Here is a 21,037-nt window from a genome sequence, read left to right as displayed (position 1 = left end):
GGATTTTCTTTTGTACTTTTCACAATATATACAGTAAATATAGAATATTTGTGGGTGCTGAAATGAGGATATGTTTATGGTGAAGTAGTTGTAACCTAAGTGCTGCTAGTTGCACTTCATAACAGCCTTTCCAACGTTTATTAATGTAATCGCATTTTTTTTCTGAATTATTTTCTTAAGACAAAAATGCAACACCATCCATTCTTTGTGGTTCTAACTGTGGTCTTGTTAAAACAGTATCACACATGAGCAGCAGAGGGTGCATGTGCAACACGAATGACAGGGACAGATTGAAGTTGATAGGAATTTGACTACATACACTAGAAAATAAAGTAAAACATGTATATTCCTTTACAGGCTGTGCTTCCAAAAGTAGCCAAAAGCCAACTGATGTGACACCAGCCGCCCACTTTTACTTTAAAAAACTGAGATATATAATTAGGGGAATAGCTAATCTTTTTTGTTGTTTTTTTTCATAGATGTTTTTGCAAGACTTGAACAAGGGACAGATTGCAGTAGCAGCCTTCAATGACCTCTCTGGCAAACTGCTCCGTGACTATCCAAATGACGACACCAGGAGGGTGAAGGAGGCCACTGACAGGAACAATATGGCATGGAACACTATAAATAACAGGTTTGTGAACCAAACCGCAGATTCCCTATACAAAACCTTGATTTTTAAGCACTTTAATTAAAGTGGGTATTAAGCACATCATTTGTGTTATGTAGACATGCTAATATTGCCATTTTCAGGGCTTACTTTATTCCCCATTCAGTCAAAACACCACCAGAATCAGTGACTTCAATACAGTAGTAGAATTCCAACAAGAAGTATTTTAGGGTACTTGTAGGGTTTTGAAATATGACTGCAGGCTCTCAGTTAAATATTAAAAACTGGTGCTTTTCTCCACTTGGTAGGGTTCTTTATATTGTGGATCTGGGGCTTCTGGATTAAAATCAACAGTGGGTGGGAAATGTGCACACAACTGTACCTTAGCATGAGCTCTGGCCTCAGACATTTGTTTCTCATACAGAAAATGTAAGGTCATTGTGACACCTACCTTTTAACAAACTAACACTCGGTTGGTTAACCAACCTGAAAATGGACACCTCCAGAACAGAGGCCTTACTGGTTGAGAACGGTTAAGTCCACCGAATATATTTATATATTTGAGACCCACACACCCAAATACTATTGAGTGTAAAATATAATTTCCTGTTCGATGCCTGTCTTTTAAAGCCTGTAAAAAAAAAAAAAAAAAAAAAAGCTCACAAGTGAATGGTAATAATGTATTAAGATCCGGTGGTGTCTTGAAATTATAAATGTAACTCATTAAAAAGATATTATGGTTGAATGATGTATCATTAATAAAATGCAATGCAATGGAGTGCACAATATCCTTGTGCCTGGGTTGCCTTGAATTGTGCAGCAGTACAGAACTACACAAGGAAAGAAAAACACATAACTAAAATATCTGTCACTATCTAATTTTCTTTAGATATAAGTATATCTTATTTTATGAACAGTTTTTTTTTTTCTTCTTATCAGTTTCCAAACTGTGTGTATGTCTGATACACTTTCTAAATGATTTAAAAAAGATACCCTTAACTTCAAAAGGTACAACTTAACTTTTATTTCTTATAATAAGGCATTTTTATAAGCAGCTAAATGTCAGAACAGTGTGTGTATATAACCTGTAAATTCATGGAAAGCACTGTTGTAAAGCAGGGTAATGTGGTATCTTAAAAACAATGTTCATAACTGGTTTCATGAATGACATTTAAATGTTCAAAAGGAGAGAACTTCTTACACTGGTATCAGTTCTGTGTATGCATCTTTCGCATTGCAATAGAATCAAGCTTATTATGCAGGAGACGGGGATTAACAGCCTATAGCCAGTGAATGAAAATAGCTGCCAAAGGATGCTGCCTCTAGGGCAGTGTATATCAAACAATAATTAATATTCAAATGAAAGCCCAGTTCAAACTTGGCAGCTTTGTAATGCAATGCATCCAAGTTTATGATGCACAGATGAACCAGCTCCAAATACAGCTCATTAGCATGCTCATTGATGGAGACAGGTTGAAAGCATTAGTCAATTTTACCAGTGAAGTTGGCAGTGAGGATGACACTGGATGGATGTCTTTTAATGTAGGTGTTGTGTGAATTACAATACAGCTCCCTACTGGCCAGTGGGAATGAAACCCACTAGATACAGTGTGCTAGTGAGCAGGTGTCTTGCCAGCCCAAAATCACTTCATATGAGTGATCTAGTATTTAAATGCTGAAAGCAGATCTTTTAATGGTAATCTTCTGAACCCACAACATACTCCATTTGTGTGTGTGTTTTTTTTTTTATTTATTTAAAAATATGATGCAAAGCCACCCCCAGTTTGACATCTATGCTGCGCCACGGATACTGAGAATAGTCATTACCTGTGTCAGTTCCACTGTAGTAAATAGGAACCCACCAAAGACAAAGTGGCATTGTGGCATAACTATTGAAATACGGTTATGCCTTTAAACTGAACCAGAAAATCCATGGGAAAGGAAATGGGAATTCAAACTATTTATGAATGTCCTGAAGAATCTGGAATCTAGCAAGCAATCCAGAGGATTTTAGTAAATAGATAATGGAGTCCATTCTTTCTAATAAACACTACCACAAGCCTTCCTGGGTCCCACATAGAACCTGTTCATGTTGCATTTACCTATCCTAATCTTTAGGTTGCCTTTATGGTTTTTAAGTTGCTACCACTAACTTTGTTGCTGAGGGCTTTTCTTCTATGTGTTTTTATTTTTCTCCCCTCCTACCTCAGGGCCAGTGATAGACAGAGCTCCCTGGATTCTGACATCAAGATGCTGCAGACCTCTCTCAAGGAAATGGAGGGCTTTCTCAAGTGGCTGCAAGAGGCAGAGACCACAGGAAATGTGCTGGCTGATGCCTCACAGAGGGAAAGTCTTTCACAAGACAGTGTCCGTGTCAAAGAGCTGAGAAATCAACTGGAGGTAAGGAAAAGTTCCTGTCACACAAAGAGCTGGGTTTCTTTTCTTGACTGTGTGTATTTAGGCCCCACCTGCCTCTGCTGATGAATTCTACAGTCTACAGTACTTGTTAGTAAAGATGTTTTAAAGTGTTCTCCAGACATTTTTAAATACATTTTTCATTCACCTCCCAGAATAACAAATGCAAGTTTCTTGTAAACAAACTGTCAGTTTTCATTAGTACTGCTACAGTCTTTTGTTCCTCTTTGACTAATGAATGTATTATTTGAAAGTTTTGTTTTTTGGTTTGTACATTGGTTGTCTTGCAGCATAAAAATATCTAAATTCTCATTCCATAGCTATTTTCTGAATCTTTTGCATATATTAGTAGGGCTAATCTGTAAATTTGATTAAGCCAGATAGTTGAGTTTGTTTTTTTGGAAACACAATACTTACTGCAAACCTTAAGGTCTAAAGTTGATAAGGATAGATCAATCATAATGTAATTTCATTGGGTAGCTTTTGAATATTCAAAATCTGATGATAGGGGTTTATCAATAAGTCAAATGAGTATATTTGGCAATAGACTTGTGTATCAAAATATAATTTCTTTACTCAAAAACAGTTTTGGAATTACTAAGGAACTTTCCTTTGTAATTCATTTGAGTCGTCACTAGTTTTATTGTTTGTTTTTGCTGTTTTTCCTGCCTCTCAACCCTATTGCACTCACAGAAAATGTGATCTCTGAGCTTCCTGCTTAGTTTTATTGATGTACAGAACCAAACAGCTTTGCGACTATTAAAATAAGTATTCATTCACATACTGCTTAGGAATCTCAAAGTGCTTTACAAAGCGATTGACAAAACAAGGTGCAGTCGCACAGCCGCTTTTTGTTCAGCGTCATTAGACGTATCGCTGTGAGCAGGTACAGTATTTGTACAAATGTGTTTTGTTCCCGTTTTTTTTTTTTTTTTTTATGTGAACCAATAAGCTGGGCAGAGAGTGCAAGAACTGCACCTGGAAGTGTATTTGCTTTTTCCTCGGACCAGCATTCTTCACTATTTCTAATTGATTTCCCTCAGGGCTTGGGGATTGAACCCACAACCTTCTAGTGTAAAGGGACTGAGGAAATATGCAGATACGCAAGAGACCATTATACTGCATCTAATGCTAATAGACAGACGGGATAGTTAAGTGGCCCTCACTCTAGGAGCCATAACCTGATTTGAACTTGGGTGTCCTGAGCTGATCTATATAAGACTGTGTCGTCCAATGGTTAAAGAAAAGGGCTTGTCCCCGGTTCAAATCCCACAGTGAGTCAGCCGGTTCAAATCCTGACTGACTCACTGTGTGACCTTGAGCAAGTCACTTAACCTCCTTGTGCTCCATCTTTTGGGTGAGATGTTGTAAGTAACTCTGCAGCTGATGCATAGTTCACACACCCTAGTCTCTGGAGGTCGCCTTGGACAAAGCGTCTGCTAAATAAACAAATAATAATATTGGGGGGTTATTGTGTGTCAAGATTCTAAAGATTCCTTGTTGATGTATAGGATAATAGCAACTTGATTGGTCAAGCTAGTCTGTGAGGTTTATTATAATGTTTATGATACTGCTTTTTTAAGACCGCATATAACTGATCAGTCAAGAAAACAGTTAAATTTCTGATTGGCAGTGGCAGTAATACAGTAGCACTAAGCTGCATACCCAACTTTATCTGCTTAACCTGCCAACATATTGACACATTTTATAAATGCTTTATTTAATAATAGATATTGTGTACTAAATGAAGAGCAGATATGTTTGGTTTTAGCCGGAAGCTTGACACAATACTGTTAGCTATTAACTACAAATGAGACCTAGTATTCACTCCATTGTGTATGTCACTATACTTTTCAGCAGTAAGTGAGTACATATTGAATGTGGAACCGTTTCATTGGTGTAAACATTGAATTCCCTTCTCGGGGGGGCCTTTTAATCCTGTGTCACACCTACTGATTTTAGTGTCATCTCATAAAGTGCTGCTGAGTAAATGTATCAGCTCCTGAAGGTTACAGCATGTTGTGTCAACCTCAAGGAAAGTTTTTCCCCAGTGGTCAAAACTAGCACAAAGTGACGATTGACTTGCTTGATTTAGGTTAATACTTTTCCCCTTTGAAAATGCTGCTTTTAAAGGCTCCTCATCTGTTATGATATCTGGTCAAAGTTTTGTGGCAGCAGAGCGCTTTCTGAAGCCTTTTTGTGTCGGTTACTTTCTAGGAAAGAATGTGTTGTGTAGACTACTGAATGACATTGTTCACTTTGACCTTTGTTGCCGCCATATTGGGTTCATGTGACTTTTTTTGGTTTCTGCATGTTAAAGATCTAACTCTGAGATATTGGCTTCATACTAGGTACACATCTGTGTTCTGTGATGCTGTCAGTCAGTTTTGATTGTGTCATACACGAAAAATAAACCCTATTTAGTAGTGACTTCATATTTGCAGCTTTATATAAACCCAGATGAAGACATTGACCTCTGACCTAACATTGTTGCCATATTGAAGTCATGACTTAGTTTCTGCTGTACTTTCAGTTCTAGTTAGGGCATCTGTTTTTCTGTTTTTATTTCATTTTTCACTGCATATTTCTTGCTATTTTCAATTATGTAAATCATTTTTCTGAAGGGCTTTCTCTTTTTATATACTGTATATACTGTTACTTTGCAAAATACTTGGGCATTTTTTTCTTTGACAATATGTGTAGTGACTCGACAGTACTTGCACACTTTAATTGTACCTTCTTTCCTTTGCTGTCTTCCTCAACGAAATCCTTATGGTCCACATGCACATTCTTCTGGGGTTTTTGTGTGTCTAGGTATTTTTTTACATTTCGCCACAATTTGCCATTATGTTTTAAATCCTCCCTATTTAACTGTAATGCAGCTTTAAATTTTGCGAACAAGCCTCCATTCATAATTGTAATCTCGTTTTAAATCTCGCAAATGTAGAAATTTGCTGCCACTTAGTAATTGGGGTGGGTTTAAAGTATAGCGAACGAATCAATGACGGATTTAAGGAAGGGGTGAAGTCAGTGTGAATTGAGTAACCATTTCCAGTGTTTTTCCAGTGTTTATTGGCTATACACCAATTTCATTTGTATTGTATCGGGTGTTTTATCGGTTGTTATTGGTTAAAATCAGAAGCCCTAGTTTTACAGTATTAATGTGTGGTACACTGCTGTATTCTATGATTCTCTCAATAAGGTACAATTACAGATGGTGTATAGTACAAATAACAATTTCACTACCACTTTATTTTAACGTCATGCAGAACTTTTTCATTCTCATTTTACTTCATGTTTACAAACCATTTACTCTGATACAGTATACCCTTTGATTTATGATTACTCTTTAGGATGTTTTGTTTTTGTCCACAAAAACTCCCATTTCTAGATACTTTAATGGTATAACAAATAAGCTTCATATACTATAGCTGTGTTATTGAAGGAATTCTGTTTAATTATCTTCCTTTTTCATAGTTTGTTGGCTGAAGATCTTGTTAGGCAGCCAATTTATAAATACTTTTGGGAGTCATTTGAAAATCTGTTTTTATCACTCCTGTAAAAGGAAGAACAGTCAGTTAATTGGAATATTCTGCTGCACAAGGTTATTGAGGTCATAATGTTTCTTTTAATTAAAGATATACTGAATCGCACAACAGGTGCTTTTTGGATTTCTGATACTGGATCCTTTTTAGATTACTCACATTAAATGTGGTGGAGTTCCCCCCAAGCAATATATATTTGTTTGATATATATTATGGGATAAATCAAAGCAACACTAATAAAATGTTAAACTTTTCCTGTAAATTTATGTAGCAATTAAAAACGATTTTTTTTTTTTTTTTTTTTTAAATGAAGATCGTCAGGTCTGACTCTTTAAACAGCTTTTTTTGTGTGTATGGGTCTTCCACTCACCATATTTATTTTAGTGGTGATGCTGCATGTAAATGCACATTATCTGTTTTTCTCCCTCTCTGTGGACAGCTAGTGCAGTCAGAGCTAAAAACCCCTCTTCCCAAGATTTATAGCACACGCACTCACTCTCACTCAGCTACTGTGTCAGAGCTGTATTTAGTTCGAGAGACGGAGAGATGCGCGCGCACACACACACACACACACACACACTCATCATCCTTTCCAGCAAGAGGAGAGGAGATTAAATGCCATCCTATCTTTTAGTGTAAATCCCAGCTGCCAGGGATGAACTCCGGTGATACGCTGAAGTCAGTTTCCCATGGGACCACTCCTTTGTTTCTGCAGCCTTCATGTTTCAATTAATAGCCTTCCCCCGCTATTGAGCTCACTCTTGTGTTGTGGTAGTAGTAGTAGCAGCAGCAGCAGCAGCTTATCTTTCATCAGCTCAACTTCTTGCCTCCTTCACTGCTCCGGCAGCACCTACATGTTCACAGAGTTTGGGACATCACTGAATTTTCTTAAAATACGTTGACCTCTGCTGACCCTACTTACAAGACATTAAGCTTGTTTCACTCTGAGGCTTTTTCAGTAATGTTAGATGCAAACATGCTGAGAGAACAGACAAATCGTCTTCTTGTGACCACAAGGAAATTAGTGCAGCTTTTCGTTTTATAATGCAAATTCCACGAAGCTTCCTGAAGTGTGGCAAACTTAAAATGATGGCTGTGGTGAGGACATCCCTGCAGAAAGTTGTGGTCTTCTTGCATCGCTTGCAGAGGATGGCTATCTCTTCTCCACGCTATCAAAAGCTTTGTAAGGTGAGTGTGCAGCTGGAATCTTTTTGTAATTCTGTAATTTGTTTTAAGGATAGGGGAATCTGTAATCGATGCTTAGTTTGAACACTTTTTTTCTTTGTGCTTAGCACGTCTTTGATCCATTTAAGTGTTTGTAAATGTTTCAGAACTCATTTTAACTTATGTGGAGCAGCTGTGATGCTTGAGGTTTTTAACAATCAGAAACACTTGACTAAATGAAAAGTTTAATTAAATCTGGACTTGCATCCATGTCCTAATCATGCATTTTATGCTTGCTATGATTTGGAGTGAATAAATGAGAATCTGAAGTGTGTGTGTGTGTGCGCGTGCATACATAATGAATGATTGTTCACCAGCTGAAACTTTTTCCACCAGTTGTTTTAAGTATGTGAAGATGAAGGGGGGGGGGGGTTATGGGATTGAGCCTGTGCTATTCATGCTTCAAGTCAGCAGTCATTCTTTATTAATTTAACATTGCAGCCTTACATCTGTTCTGTGATGGATCATTGCAGACTAACATAGATGGATGCTCTTTTCTGATAGCTTTCCTTAAACTTGACAGTGTAAGAATTGGTTTTGCTTGCAGCCATGTGGCACTGTCATTGAAATGTGTTCCATAAATAGTTATTGTTTCGACCTGTATGTTAAATTTAACTTTGAGAGGGGAAATACCTGTCTGTATGCTACAGTGTTTGTAAGCCACAGATGTACACACACTACAGTGTTTTCAATTGAAATATGCAAGTACCTTCACTTATAACTTGTAAGGCGATGGTTCAGATGACCTTAATATGCTGTCTTGATTTGACCACCCACCTACAATGGAACAGATTATTTTAAAAAGCAAAAATATTTCCCTCACAAGCAAATGTTTACAACTTCCGTGAATGTCTGGTATAATAATAATAATAATAATAATAATAATAATAATAATAAAATAATAATAATAATAATTAATCATATCACACATTTGCATAATATAACTCTCTGCCATCTGTACTTAAGAATGAATGGGATTTCCATGAATAAAACTACCTCTATACATTAATGGTTACGCTTTACAAAGAACTTCAGTTCAGCAGGGAATTTCCAGAACCTGTGCTTTGTCAATCATCTCTTGATGGTCATTAATATTACACTATTATGCTGCTGTGTTGATTGTGTTGTATGCTAAGCAGAACTCGTAAGGGAATTCAATCAATATGAACAATAGAAAATGAACACTCTAGGTCATGGTTGTGTAATGAGATGAGTTAATATCTTTAGTCCCACATATTTAAAGAGCCACTAATTGATATTTGTATTTCACAGAGCCCTGAACATTATATTTCTATTTAATTGTAGCCCTCAGAGATGAAGGGTAAGACTATCTCTAGGGATCCATTCTGATGGTCCCCATCATTACAGAAAAAAGAGTGAAAACAAGATTGTTTTGGATCCCATTTTGTGCCCAAATACATTCATTGAGATTAAAGAAGGCAAAAGCACAACCTGATATTTGCATGAGACAATATAGATCAGGAATAAAAAATCGTAATCCTATTAATCATGTAAATAAACACTGTATGCTTTGCTCGATGCCACTCGTAGAGACGAGGTTGGTCAAAAATCTCTTCTTTAAGACTTGACCGCTAATTGTATACGTGAGATTCCTCTTACATTTTGTTTAAAAAATGTTTTATTAATATTGAAACAAAACAAAAAACAAACAACGCGTTTCGACACAGAGTGTCTTCACCAGCGATTTTCAATTAAAAAAACTACTTTATCATATATGATACCAATCAATCCAATAATGAAACCATTAATTAGATAACAGCCATATACATTATTTAGTTACAGATGACAATGCTCACCTATCATAGCATTAATTAATTAAAGGTTTTAGAATCAATTGTTAATCCATACATAGTGTAATTATACAATAAATAAACTCAAACACGAATATATTAAAACACTTTAGAATACAGCCTTATATTGTGCTATATGTTACAGATCATTACATAGTTACGTTAAAAACAATTATTCAATACTAAAGACTGGAAGACATTGAAACGTGATTCTCAACCACGGCCACCTGAAGATTCAAGCTGCCAGAATGATGCTTTCAGAATGATGATGCATGAGCAAAACATTCAGTCCTCAGGATGAAGGACAATTTAATTTCTTTAGACTCCAGCCTCTCTGTTTCCTTGCACAACCTAGCTCATAGTATTCAAGAGGTCATAGTTTTCTTAATTGAAAGGGAACAAGCTCTGAAAGAATTTGTTCTTAAAGCATGCATGACTCCATATGCAATGATTCTTTATTGGGTAGTTAGTATGCAAGCAGTGCTGCAGAGCCTTTGCGTTTGTTAAACAGAAATATGTTTGTCATGTTTGAATTGACTGCTGACGTCGCATGAGATTATAATATCAATGAGTGATTTGTTTTTTTAAAAAAACAAACAAACAAAAAAACTCAACAATAATAAGTGATTTTTTTTTTTAAATCAATGGTTGACATAACTAGCTAGTTCAGAATCATTCAACACTGCCCTTGTAGTGGGTACAAATGTTAACCTTTTCACTGCTGTAATAATATCTATATCTAACTAGATTACAAACTACTATGTTTTTGTAGGTGTCTCTCTCACCTTCAATGAACAAAAATCCTCTTAAATGTTAAATATCACAGTTAAATATAAATGACATGGCATCAAATGGAATGTAAATAAAAATAGTTGGTTTATCGACAAAAAAAAGGCTTGAGGCATCTGTGGTGAGCAGTTGTGTAATTTCTTTCTCTCCAGTACAAATGCAATCATAATGACACGTAAAGGAAAAAAGGACCTTTTACTTGGAATTAAAGCCAGCTTGTGTGTGTGTCTATATATATATATATATATATATATATATATATATATATATATATATATATCTCTCTCTCTTGTGAGCGAGCTCACTCAGGTTCGTTGCCCCTTTAAGAACTGCGACCCAGCACACAGAAATGGATTTTCAAAGCGCGGTTGCGCTATTTTTAATAATACACAAATCAAAACACAAACAAACTCCTAACTCCGTTTTTGGAGCGCTTACTATACACACTGGAACCTGACTCACTCGCAGGACGTCTAAGCCGTTTACCTGCCCCAAACCTTAACAGGTTTAAACTGTACCTCTTTCTCCGGACTGCTCAGAAGCAGAGCACCTCTCCTGCTTCCTTCTACTCAGCAGCCCTGAGCATTCTGGCTTCACTCCTTAAATACCCTGCACCTGGTCCTAATTTAATAACAACCACCAGGTGCAGGGGATAATTAAACAATAAAACAATTAACCAATTTAAATTAAAAATAAACAAATACAATTAAACTAAAACCAGTGTGCATTTTCACATGTTTTCTGTGTAGGGAGGTTTTAACCCCCTCCCTGCTGTCTCACAAAATATATATATATATATATATATATATATATATATATATATATATATATATATATATATATATATATATATATATATATATAATATAAAAATTTTTATTTTTTTTTTATTTTTTATTTGACGATACAGATTAGATACAACTGAAGCAACCAGTGTGCAGCAAAACAGACAATTCTCTATATGGGTGAATTTCACAGAAAAGGAGCAAGTTTTTCTGATCTTTTGATGAAGTTTCTGATTTTGAATTGAATTTAGCAATCTGCAGGTGAATGAGTATTTTAAGCAATTCTGTCAGTTAATTTATACTTTTTTTTTTTTGCCAATCATTTACAGCAGTGGTACTTAGCTCAATGGTAGTGGAACAAAATGTTGTGATTCAAGATCTCTAAATGAATACCAGCTGAGACACTTACACCGACCGATGACCATTCGTGCTGGGTGTCATCTTGATTCTGTCTTGGCACCTCTTTGAACCAGAGGGTGTTGATGGTAATGTCTAGCCCTGTCAGGGCAGTACTAGTAAGAATTAATTGAAGGGAATTCCAATGGATTCTTAAAAGAACTGGCTCTTTACTAGGTGTGTTTAATCAGTTACGTTATGTTGCTATGTGACGGGGTACACCACACCCCACCCCTATGTTTATTTTTGTATAGTTATTATTTAAATGTATTTTGTGTTAAAAACTAAGGTAGTATTATTTCTTACCTAGTCAGATGAACGCCACACTTTGAGTGAACTCCCAGTCTCCATGTTGCTTGGGTCAGGAGAACAAACCGATCTCTTTCCCAGAGATCCTTAAAATAATCCTTGTTAGCGCCAGAATATTGTTCCTCCTCCATAAAAACCCGCCCCCGTTTAGTAACATTGTTTCTCCTGCGTAGCTTGGGTACGGACTCATTGTATTGTTTCGCTCTAGCTCTATTTTCATTAATCCCTTTATTTTGTTTTTGCCCAGAAGTAAAAATAATAATAATAATAAAAAAAATGTACACTCTGGTTTTCTCTTTATTAGCTAGTCATTCACTTTTGTTTTTCATGTTTATTGCACACATGGCCTCTGTCTGTTCTCAGTGTGGGTCACCCCTCTCACCGTCTTGTGGTAGAGATTTGTGTTTTGCGTGTGTCAACATGTCTGCCGCACTGACACAAGCTGGTGGGACTCCTTCACCTCTTATACCTCGTTCTGATACAGACGTGCTCAAATTTGTTGGTACCCTTACAGCTCATTGAAATAATGCTTCATTCCTCCTGAAAAGTGATGAAATGAAAAGCTATTTTATCATGTATACTTGCATGCCTTTGGTATGTCATAGAATAAAGCAAAGAAGCTGTGAAAAGAGATGAATTATTGCTTATTCTACAAAGATATTCTAAAATGGCCTGGACACATTTGTTGGTACCCCTTAGAAAAGATAATAAATAATTGGATTATAGTGATATTTCAAACTAATTAGTTTCTTGAATTAGTATCACACATGTCTCCAATCTTGTAATCAGTCATTCAGCCTATTTAAATGGAGAAAAGTAGTCACTGTGCTGTTTGGTATCATTGTGTGCACCACACTGAACATGGACCAGAGAAAGCAAAGGAGAGAGTTGTCTGAGGAGATCAGAAAGAAAATAATAGACAAGCATGATAAAGGTAAAGGCTACAAGACCATCTCCAAGCAGCTTGATGTTCCTGTGACAACAGTTGCAAATATTATTAAGAAGTTTAAGGTCCATGGAACTGTAGCCAACCTCCCTGGGCTCGGCCGCAAGAGGAAAATCGACCCCAGAGTGAACAGAAGGATAGTGCGAATGGTAGAAAAAGAACCAAGGATAACTGCCAAAGAGATACAAGCTGAACTCCAAGATGAAGGTACGTCAGTTTCTGATCACACCATCCATCGCTTTTTGAGCGGAAATGGGCTCCATGGAAGAAGACCCAGGAGGACTCCACTTTTGAAAGAAAAACATAAAAAAGCCAGACTGGAATTTGCTAAAATGCATATTGACAAGCCACAATCCTTCTGGGAGAATGTCCTTTGGACAAATGAGTCAAAACTGGAGCTTTTTGGCAAGTCACATCAGCTCTATGTTCACAGACGAAAAAAATGAAGCTTTCAAAGAAAAGAACACCATACCTACAGTGAAACATGGAGGAGGCTCGGTTATGTTTTGGGGCTGCTTTGCTGCGCCTGGCACAGGGTGCCTTGAATCTGTGCAGGGCACAATGAAATCTCAAGACTATCAAGGCATTCTGGAGCGAAACATACTGCCCAGTGTCAGAAAGCTCTGTCTCAGTCGCAGGTCATGGGTCCTCCAACAGGATAATGACCCAAAACACACAGCTAAAAGCACCCAAGAATGGATAAGATCAAAACATTGGACTATTCTGAAGTGGCCTTCTATGAGTCCTGATCTGAATCCTATCGAACATCTATGGAAAGAGCTGAAACTTGCAGTCTGGAGAAGGCACCCATCAAACCTGAGACAGCTGGAGCAGTTTGCTCAGGAAGAGAGGGCCAAACTACCTGTTAACAGGTGCAGAAGTCTCATTGAGAGCTACAGAAAACATTTGATTGCAGTGATTGCCTCTAAAGGTTGTGCAACAAAATATTATATTTCTTAATATATATATATTTCTTAAGGGAGTGTGACAGGCTGGCTTTAGTGATGACCTCAGACCAGAAATGAACACACAGCACTGCAAGTGAAAATAATGAATGAAAGCGCTGTTACGCGGTTTATTATAAATAACAGGTTTAAACAAACATAAGACAGGACACGGCACTTTAGCCAAAATACAATTATACACTTTAAATAACTCGTGCTGCACACACCCATTTATATCCCGTGTACCAACTACAATACACCAACATTAACACACCACACGCAACATACAACATAGAAATGCACACAGGGGCGGGGCACATTGCCACTGGGAGTCATCCACGAAGAGACATATCACTGCTCAATGGAGCCTTGGTCTGGTACTGAAAAAGCTCATGGGACCACCTTTTGAAGCTATGGCGACATGTGAGGAGAAGTTTCTTACGTGGAAAATGGCATTTTTAGTGGCAGTTACATCAGCCAGAAGGGTAAGTGAACTTCAAGCATTAGGCATTGATGCACCCTATTTCCAGTAATTTAAGGATAGGATTGTCTGTAGGCCTAATCCCCAATTCTTGCTGAAGTGGTAACACAATTTCATCTGGACCAGGGCATAATTTTTCCTGATTTCTGCCCTAAGCCCCATAAATCAGAAGAAAAGGCCAGACACCACCTAATTGACGTCCGGAGAGCACTGAATTTCTGTATTCACAGAACCATCAAAAGAAGGCCATCAGTACAACTTAACTCACAAGCTCGAGGCAAACCTGCCTCCTAAACAAACAATCTCCACCTGGATCTCTTTTTGTATGGAGTTTTGTTATAGACTGGACAAGAAACGTATTTCAGAATCTATAAGATCCCATTCAGTAAGAGGAGTGGCTACAACATGGGCAAATTTAAAATCGGTTCCCATTCAGGACACTTGCAAGGCTGCTACGTGGTCATCTGTCAACCCTTCTGTAAATCCTTATAACTTGGATGTGTCTTTTTCTCAACCAAACTTTGCTCATTCTCTGTTATCTGTGGCTTCTTGCACTAACACCTGACCTTCCACCCTTGTGTTCTATTCCTTTGGTAAGGTTCACGCAGTGTGTAATATGGATTCTTCGTGGGGTTAGTTCGTTTTTGGTCTTGTGTGTACTGTGAAGTTACATGTCGTGTTGGAAGGAGTAGAACTGTTGGGAGTTAGGTGTTTTGTTTGTTTGGCCATGTACCTTTTGTGTGTATCCAGACTGTTGCCATCCTGGGAACTGATGCTCTTGAGCCAGTACACAAACCCGGAATCGCCAACATTATAAGCACCTGCACAGCAACTCAGCACGTCGCTTCTACACTCTACCCTGTCTGCACTAGAGATAGCTAGCTGCATCTAGGGAACTGTCGCTATCAGCTGAGCCTAAAAATAATTAGGAACTCCTGTCCACGGTCGGCACTTGAATAGCCTGGACTCAAACCGGCGACATCCAGGCTATAGGGCGCATCCTGCACTTCACGCGGAGTGCCTTTACTCGATGCGCAACTCGGGAGCCCTGTGTTTATTTAATAAAGACGAGCGTAGTTGCGTCTCACCCCACGGTATGGTTGTGTGCCTGTATTTCCTGGTCTGACATCACCCACCTAAGCCATCCTGCCAGATGCTACTAAAAAAGCTGTCAGTGGTCAATGATAAGAGTATTATCTAATAGTGACAAATGAAAAAAAAATCCATTCAGATCCCCATTTTGTAGTACCACGTCACTAAGCCTATAACTAAGAGTAGTTCAATTTCTACTAATTATGGCGGTCAAAATGTGTGTTGCAGTTTTTGTTTCAGATTAAATTATACAAACTAAAAGGCAATAGGATGATACGTGCATGGCCCATAGGCTGTGCTTCTTGGCAAAACTTAATGTTGCTTACAAAAAGCCCTTATCTAGTATCCTATGCACTGGACAGAGGAATAGGCAGTATAGTAAATGAATAGTTGGTCAGAATTTTTCAGATATAACACAGAAACAGCAGCCACAAAAAAATAAGTGAAACCAAATGCTCAATTGGTACCTGGTTTTTTTATGCTATTGGTATTTAAATATAGTACATTGCGTTTGGGACTGTGCTGCAAAAATGCATCTTCTCATGTTAAGTGAGTCGGTGAAACATTAATCAGAGATGAGGTTTAGTCAGATAGGGGATTAAGAAGATATTCAGGACATACAGCCTTTTATAGGCATGTTAACTTGGGGTTTCACTGCTGGACTATAAATACGATGTGAGGATCCATTCTTATTCTGACACTTTTATTAGCCACAATATTACACACCACCATGAGGCTAATCAAAGAAGATTTTTTTTCATTCTTATTGGAGAAGACTTTGCTAATATTTCACTTGTGTCATTTTTCTGTGTTTGGAATGCAAATTAACCTAGTCCAGCGAAGTATGAGGAGCTGATCAGAAAGGTAAGTAATACAATTATGGAGTCCTGCAACAGCAAAAGGTAACTGAAGCATGAGAAGATTAGAATGAGACCAGAGGGATCATGTCGGTGTTATAATAAGGGATCAATGCTGCGGGAGACAATTGTGCAAATCGTACGATATTATTTAAATATTAGTGATTTTTGCCATGACCTGAAAATAAAAGCTCAGTCTATACTGTAAGAAATCTATTTCTAAGAAATGTATTTCCATAATTTAGGAACTCAAGTTCTCAGCTTCTTGGCTGATTTCAGACTTCTAGAAATACAAAAAGAAGTATTACTTCTGAGTCTCTTATTTTGTTTAAACATTTCTATTTCCTCCTAAACTGTTGTCACATGCAAACCTTGCATTTTCAAGGTTTGCATGTGATGTTGGTCTGTATTCTGACACAGACCCGACCCATATTTTTTACTTATATAAATAGCTGATATTAAAGTTCATCCTTGATTTAACAACTTCCTTTCATCAAAACATTCCAGCGACACATTCATAAATACATTCCACTGTGCAAAGCAAGATTGCTTTCTTCTAAATAATAACTCTCCTATTATTATTATTATTATTATTATTATTATTATTATTATTATTATTATTATTATTATTACTACTACTACTACTACTACTACTACTACTACTACTACATTTAATCATCCATTTTGATAGAAAGCTTTAGATGGCATTGTGCAGCAACTGCTTTCAGTTTATAGCAGGATGACATTTTATCCTAGACATATCTCTTATTCTCTTCATTCCTTCAGTGAGTTCATCTCCCAGGATTCAGGTACAGCACCTGCTGTTTTCTCCTCGGTATTCTACAAGTATCTGAGTAAAAGACCATCCTCACTTGTCACGTCGCATTTAAAAAAAGATTAGCTTTTGTTTCCTCTAGTTCTCTTTTTTTAATTTTTTTTAATTTTATTATTTTCTCCCCACTTTGAAATGCCCAATTATTTTAAGGCTCAGCTCACCGCTACCACCCCTGCGCTGACTCGGGAGGGGCGAAGATGAACACACGCTGTCCTCCGAAGCGTGTGCCGTCAGCCGCCCGCTTCTTTACACACTGCGAACTCACCGTGCAGCCGCCTTAGAGCTACAGCGTCGGAGGACAACGCAGCTCTGGGCAGCTTACAGGCAAGCCCGCAGGTGCCCGGCCAGACTACAGGGGTCGCTGGTGCGCAGTGAGCCGAGGACACCCTGGCCGACCTAACCTTCCCTCCCCCGGGCGACGCTCAGCCAATTGAGCGCCGCCCCCTGGGAGCTCCCGTCCACGGTCGGCTGTGGAATAGCCTGGATTCGAACTCGCGACGTCCAGGCTATAGAGCGCATCCTGCACTCTAGCGAGTGCTTTTACTGGATGCGCCACTCGGGAGCCCCTACCTCTAGTTCTCTTAACGGGTTACTTATTTATTTTTATTTTTTTGCCAGACTCCCTATCTAAAGCTCGGTTTTAATTTTTTTCAATTTCTACATCTTATTTTTTCAATTTGACCTGTCCTTATCCCAGGGGTAGGTCATTCTGTTCCTGGAGTGCCATTCCTGTCCAGGTTTAAAAAGTATAATTTAAAGTTGAAGTACTTCTGGACCTGCTTGGGGTAATTGATTCAATTTTAATAATTAAGGACATGGTAGGACTTGGACTTAAAGTGCTTACATTGCCTACCCTGGCCCTATATGTTAAGTGTAGCTGGTAGGAAATGGAAATTGATGTTGAAGGGTGAAAAATATAATCTCCAAATACAAACATTTTAATCAGTTTATTTTTAAATCCAGCAGAGCAAGGTGGTTGTTTATGCCAAGGCTATGTGTTTGACAGAGACATTGACAAGTATGTTCAATACATTCCTCATTTCTCTTCTTCTAACCTTCTAAATGACATCCAACTGCGTCAAGCCGTTGCAAGGTCTTGTATCATTGTGACTTTCAAACTCTTTTGTGGAACGCTGGCAGTTACTACATTTCATCGCCTCTTGTTGGATTTAAAAATACTGATCATACCCAAGGCCTTTAAAAGCAAATGTTTTGGTTACATATGAAAGAAACTCACTTTAGAACTAACTCAATAGTTTCTATTTTAGACTTTTTTAAGTCTACTCTCTCTGGCTATGAAACTGACAACTGAGTTATGCAAGGTCAGTGACTGCGCTCATATTAATGTTTTTATTTCGTTTTTGCTTTCTTTTAGTCAGGTTTGGTTGTAATTTCAGGATAGCAATTTCATTAGGACCATACATTAATCCATTGCAACTCCATTCCTTTGGCGAGGAGGACATTAAGTGTAGGTAGTTCAGAGTGAAGATACGAGGTACAGCCGCCTCTGGTTGGAGAGTTTCCATAAAGTCATCACTTTCTAACTTAGACTCTGAGCTATGTTTTGATATTGTTAGTAAAAAAATAAGTCTGTTTGCAAAAAAACTTTAACATTTTAATGAAATATCCTGCCTCCTAGATATTTCAATATTGTCAGTGTTCAAGTCTGTAAAATGTTTTGTATAGCCAGGGGGTTGCAAGTACAATACTGGCAAAGCTTTAATCTAATTCCATACAAGGGAAGCCTAAGGTAAAGCTTTCCATCTTGGTAATAAACTACCGGTACCACTGAACTATGGAATATATTTAATACACACAGACAGAGTGAATAGAGGAAGGTAGAGGAAAATAATTAGTTAAAAGCTTTAGACAGAAAAAGCTGTAGAAAATTGGCAGAAGCAATCAAGTCATTAGTGGCAGAAATGTCTCCCCAGTCTATAAAATATGATGGATATTTTATGTGCATTCAGAGAAAGGCAGATGTGTTGAAAGGAACTGGATGCTTGAATAGTTACTACGCAGTCCTGATTTCAGCCACCTGAGCACTGGTTAATTTAACACATTTTTCCAGTTAAATCTCAGGAGCTGAAATCTAATATGAAGAAAAAAAAACAGTAACAGCAAAGCTGAAGTTTAAAACTTGTAGTTTACCGAATGCCCCAGGCTTTGCCAGCCCAGCATTCATATATTTGAATGTATTAACATATCCCAAGTCAATAGAGGGGGAATTAAATAACAGTGAAATAAATATTTAAAAAATATTTACAACAGCTGCTTAAGATTGCACACAGTTACTTAGACACCTGGTGGTTCCTGCTGGAAACATTGGTTTCTTGAGATGACAAGGTTAAACCCTGCTAAATCACTGCAGGAACAGCGCTTTAAAAATAAAATAAAAACTAACATAACAAGTGCTCTGCATTATGGATTGTTATTGCTGTGTTACCTGTTTGACAATGTGGGCAATAATCCTTACACCAGTGGTGGCCAATACACCAAACACTGCGATCCATTTTGGTAGAACTCAACGGGCTCCGCGATCGACCAGTAAGCTTTGACCAACAATTATTAGCAGGATTTAATATAACAGTGTTCAATACGTAAGATAGCAATAATAAAACAAAACAACCACAACAAAAATGTAACAAACGTGCAATCAAAGCATTTTTTATATTAAGCAAAGGTAGTTATAAAACAGCAACTTACCAGCATTTTTCATCTGAGTCTTGAAACCTGATGTGGGCAGGTTTAACCTTGTAAATTTTTTTTAGGCACATGTACACCTAAGTTAAAATGTAGGTGTGCACTGAAAAATGTAGGGGCACACAAAAAAATATATACTATTTTGCTCAAATTTGTTGTTGAGTATGTACACATCTTTGTTTCCTTCCTTTCTTACATAACACTTGTGCATCAACAAAATTATAATGGACAACTTTGTTTTCCAACTTAAATGATTTTTAACTGCCTGGTAGCGGCTTGATCAGAATGTGCTACTTCCCTGTTTGTTAGCGGGACGTTTCTGTATGTATGCCTCTCCGCACACTGCGTGCCGTTTTTGCTGTGTTAATATATTTTCACGTTTTGAACTCTTGGCTCCCTGATAAAAATGCAGTCTTGCCTGCCATCAGTTAAAGGTTAAAAATGTGCAAAACGTGGATTTTTTTTTTTAACATTGGCAAACTTAAGCCAGGGAATTTTTTTTTAAGCACTGTTGGTTGAACTTGTATGTTCTTTTGCTACTTACAACTGTGAATGTAACTAACATAGCCCTTCTTAAAGTTCCCTGTTCGCTTTCATCTTCATGTGTGATCTGATCAGCCACGTATCCTCACGGGTTTTAAATTATAAATAACAAAAGACGCGGCGCTTTTATCTGCGTCGCAAACAAATACAAATAATAATAAATAAATACATACGAGCGGGACACTCCGCCACAGTATCCAAGTGGGTTTTTTTCAATTCTTTTTTGGAGAAATTAAAAAAAAAAAAAATAAAAAAAATAATAATAAAATATAATTTAAGAAAGCACTTCATGTTGACATCCCAAAGTGCGTAACAATATTTACAACTAATAAATAAATAAACATGTATGTTTTCATAGTCAAATATTTTCATAGACAAACAGAACGTGTGAAACACTCAAATTTACAGTAAAAGGAGTTTACTTAAAGCGGTGTTTCAAAAATCAATAAACGCACCTGCGTAGTGGGGATATGAATTAAATTGACTGTTTAGTAGGTACCTTTGAAAGAGAATAATTGACTACCCTGATCACACAGAAAGGTGATATAAATGCATTTATCTAAAATAATTTACTGTATATAAATTAGGTGGGGCCGAAGTATGAAGATGAATACAGGTATTAGTCCTGGGTCGTCTACACTGGGGCAGCAGTGTGGAGTAGTGGTTAGGGCTCTGGACTCCTGACCGGAGGGTTGTGGGTTCAATCCCCAGTGGGGGACACTGCTGTTGTACCCTTGAGCAAGGTACTTTAC

At 37.5% G+C, this 21,037-nt stretch overlaps 1 protein-coding gene across 8 annotated transcripts in view; it reads left to right on the top strand.

Moving 5' to 3' along the window:
* Window positions 1–21,037, top strand: part of LOC117411380 (utrophin-like) — a 236,303-nt gene that overhangs the window by 98,187 nt on the left and 117,079 nt on the right. For 7 of the 8 annotated variants that reach the window (XM_034018793.3, XM_034018795.3, XM_059025174.1 and 4 more), the window contains exons 54-55: window positions 480–634; window positions 2,821–3,010. In XM_034018793.3, the coding sequence (XP_033874684.3) occupies window positions 480–634; window positions 2,821–3,010 (345 nt within the window). Of the gene's footprint in view, window positions 1–479; window positions 635–2,820; window positions 3,011–6,991; window positions 7,759–21,037 lie in introns of those variants that run through there. The other variant, XM_034018796.3, reaches the window with a different exon arrangement.

This window comes from Acipenser ruthenus, chromosome 6 (genome assembly GCF_902713425.1).
Source record: "Acipenser ruthenus chromosome 6, fAciRut3.2 maternal haplotype, whole genome shotgun sequence".
Taxonomy (NCBI): domain Eukaryota; kingdom Metazoa; phylum Chordata; class Actinopteri; order Acipenseriformes; family Acipenseridae; genus Acipenser; species Acipenser ruthenus.
This window is presented reverse-complemented; position numbering and strand designations above follow the sequence as displayed.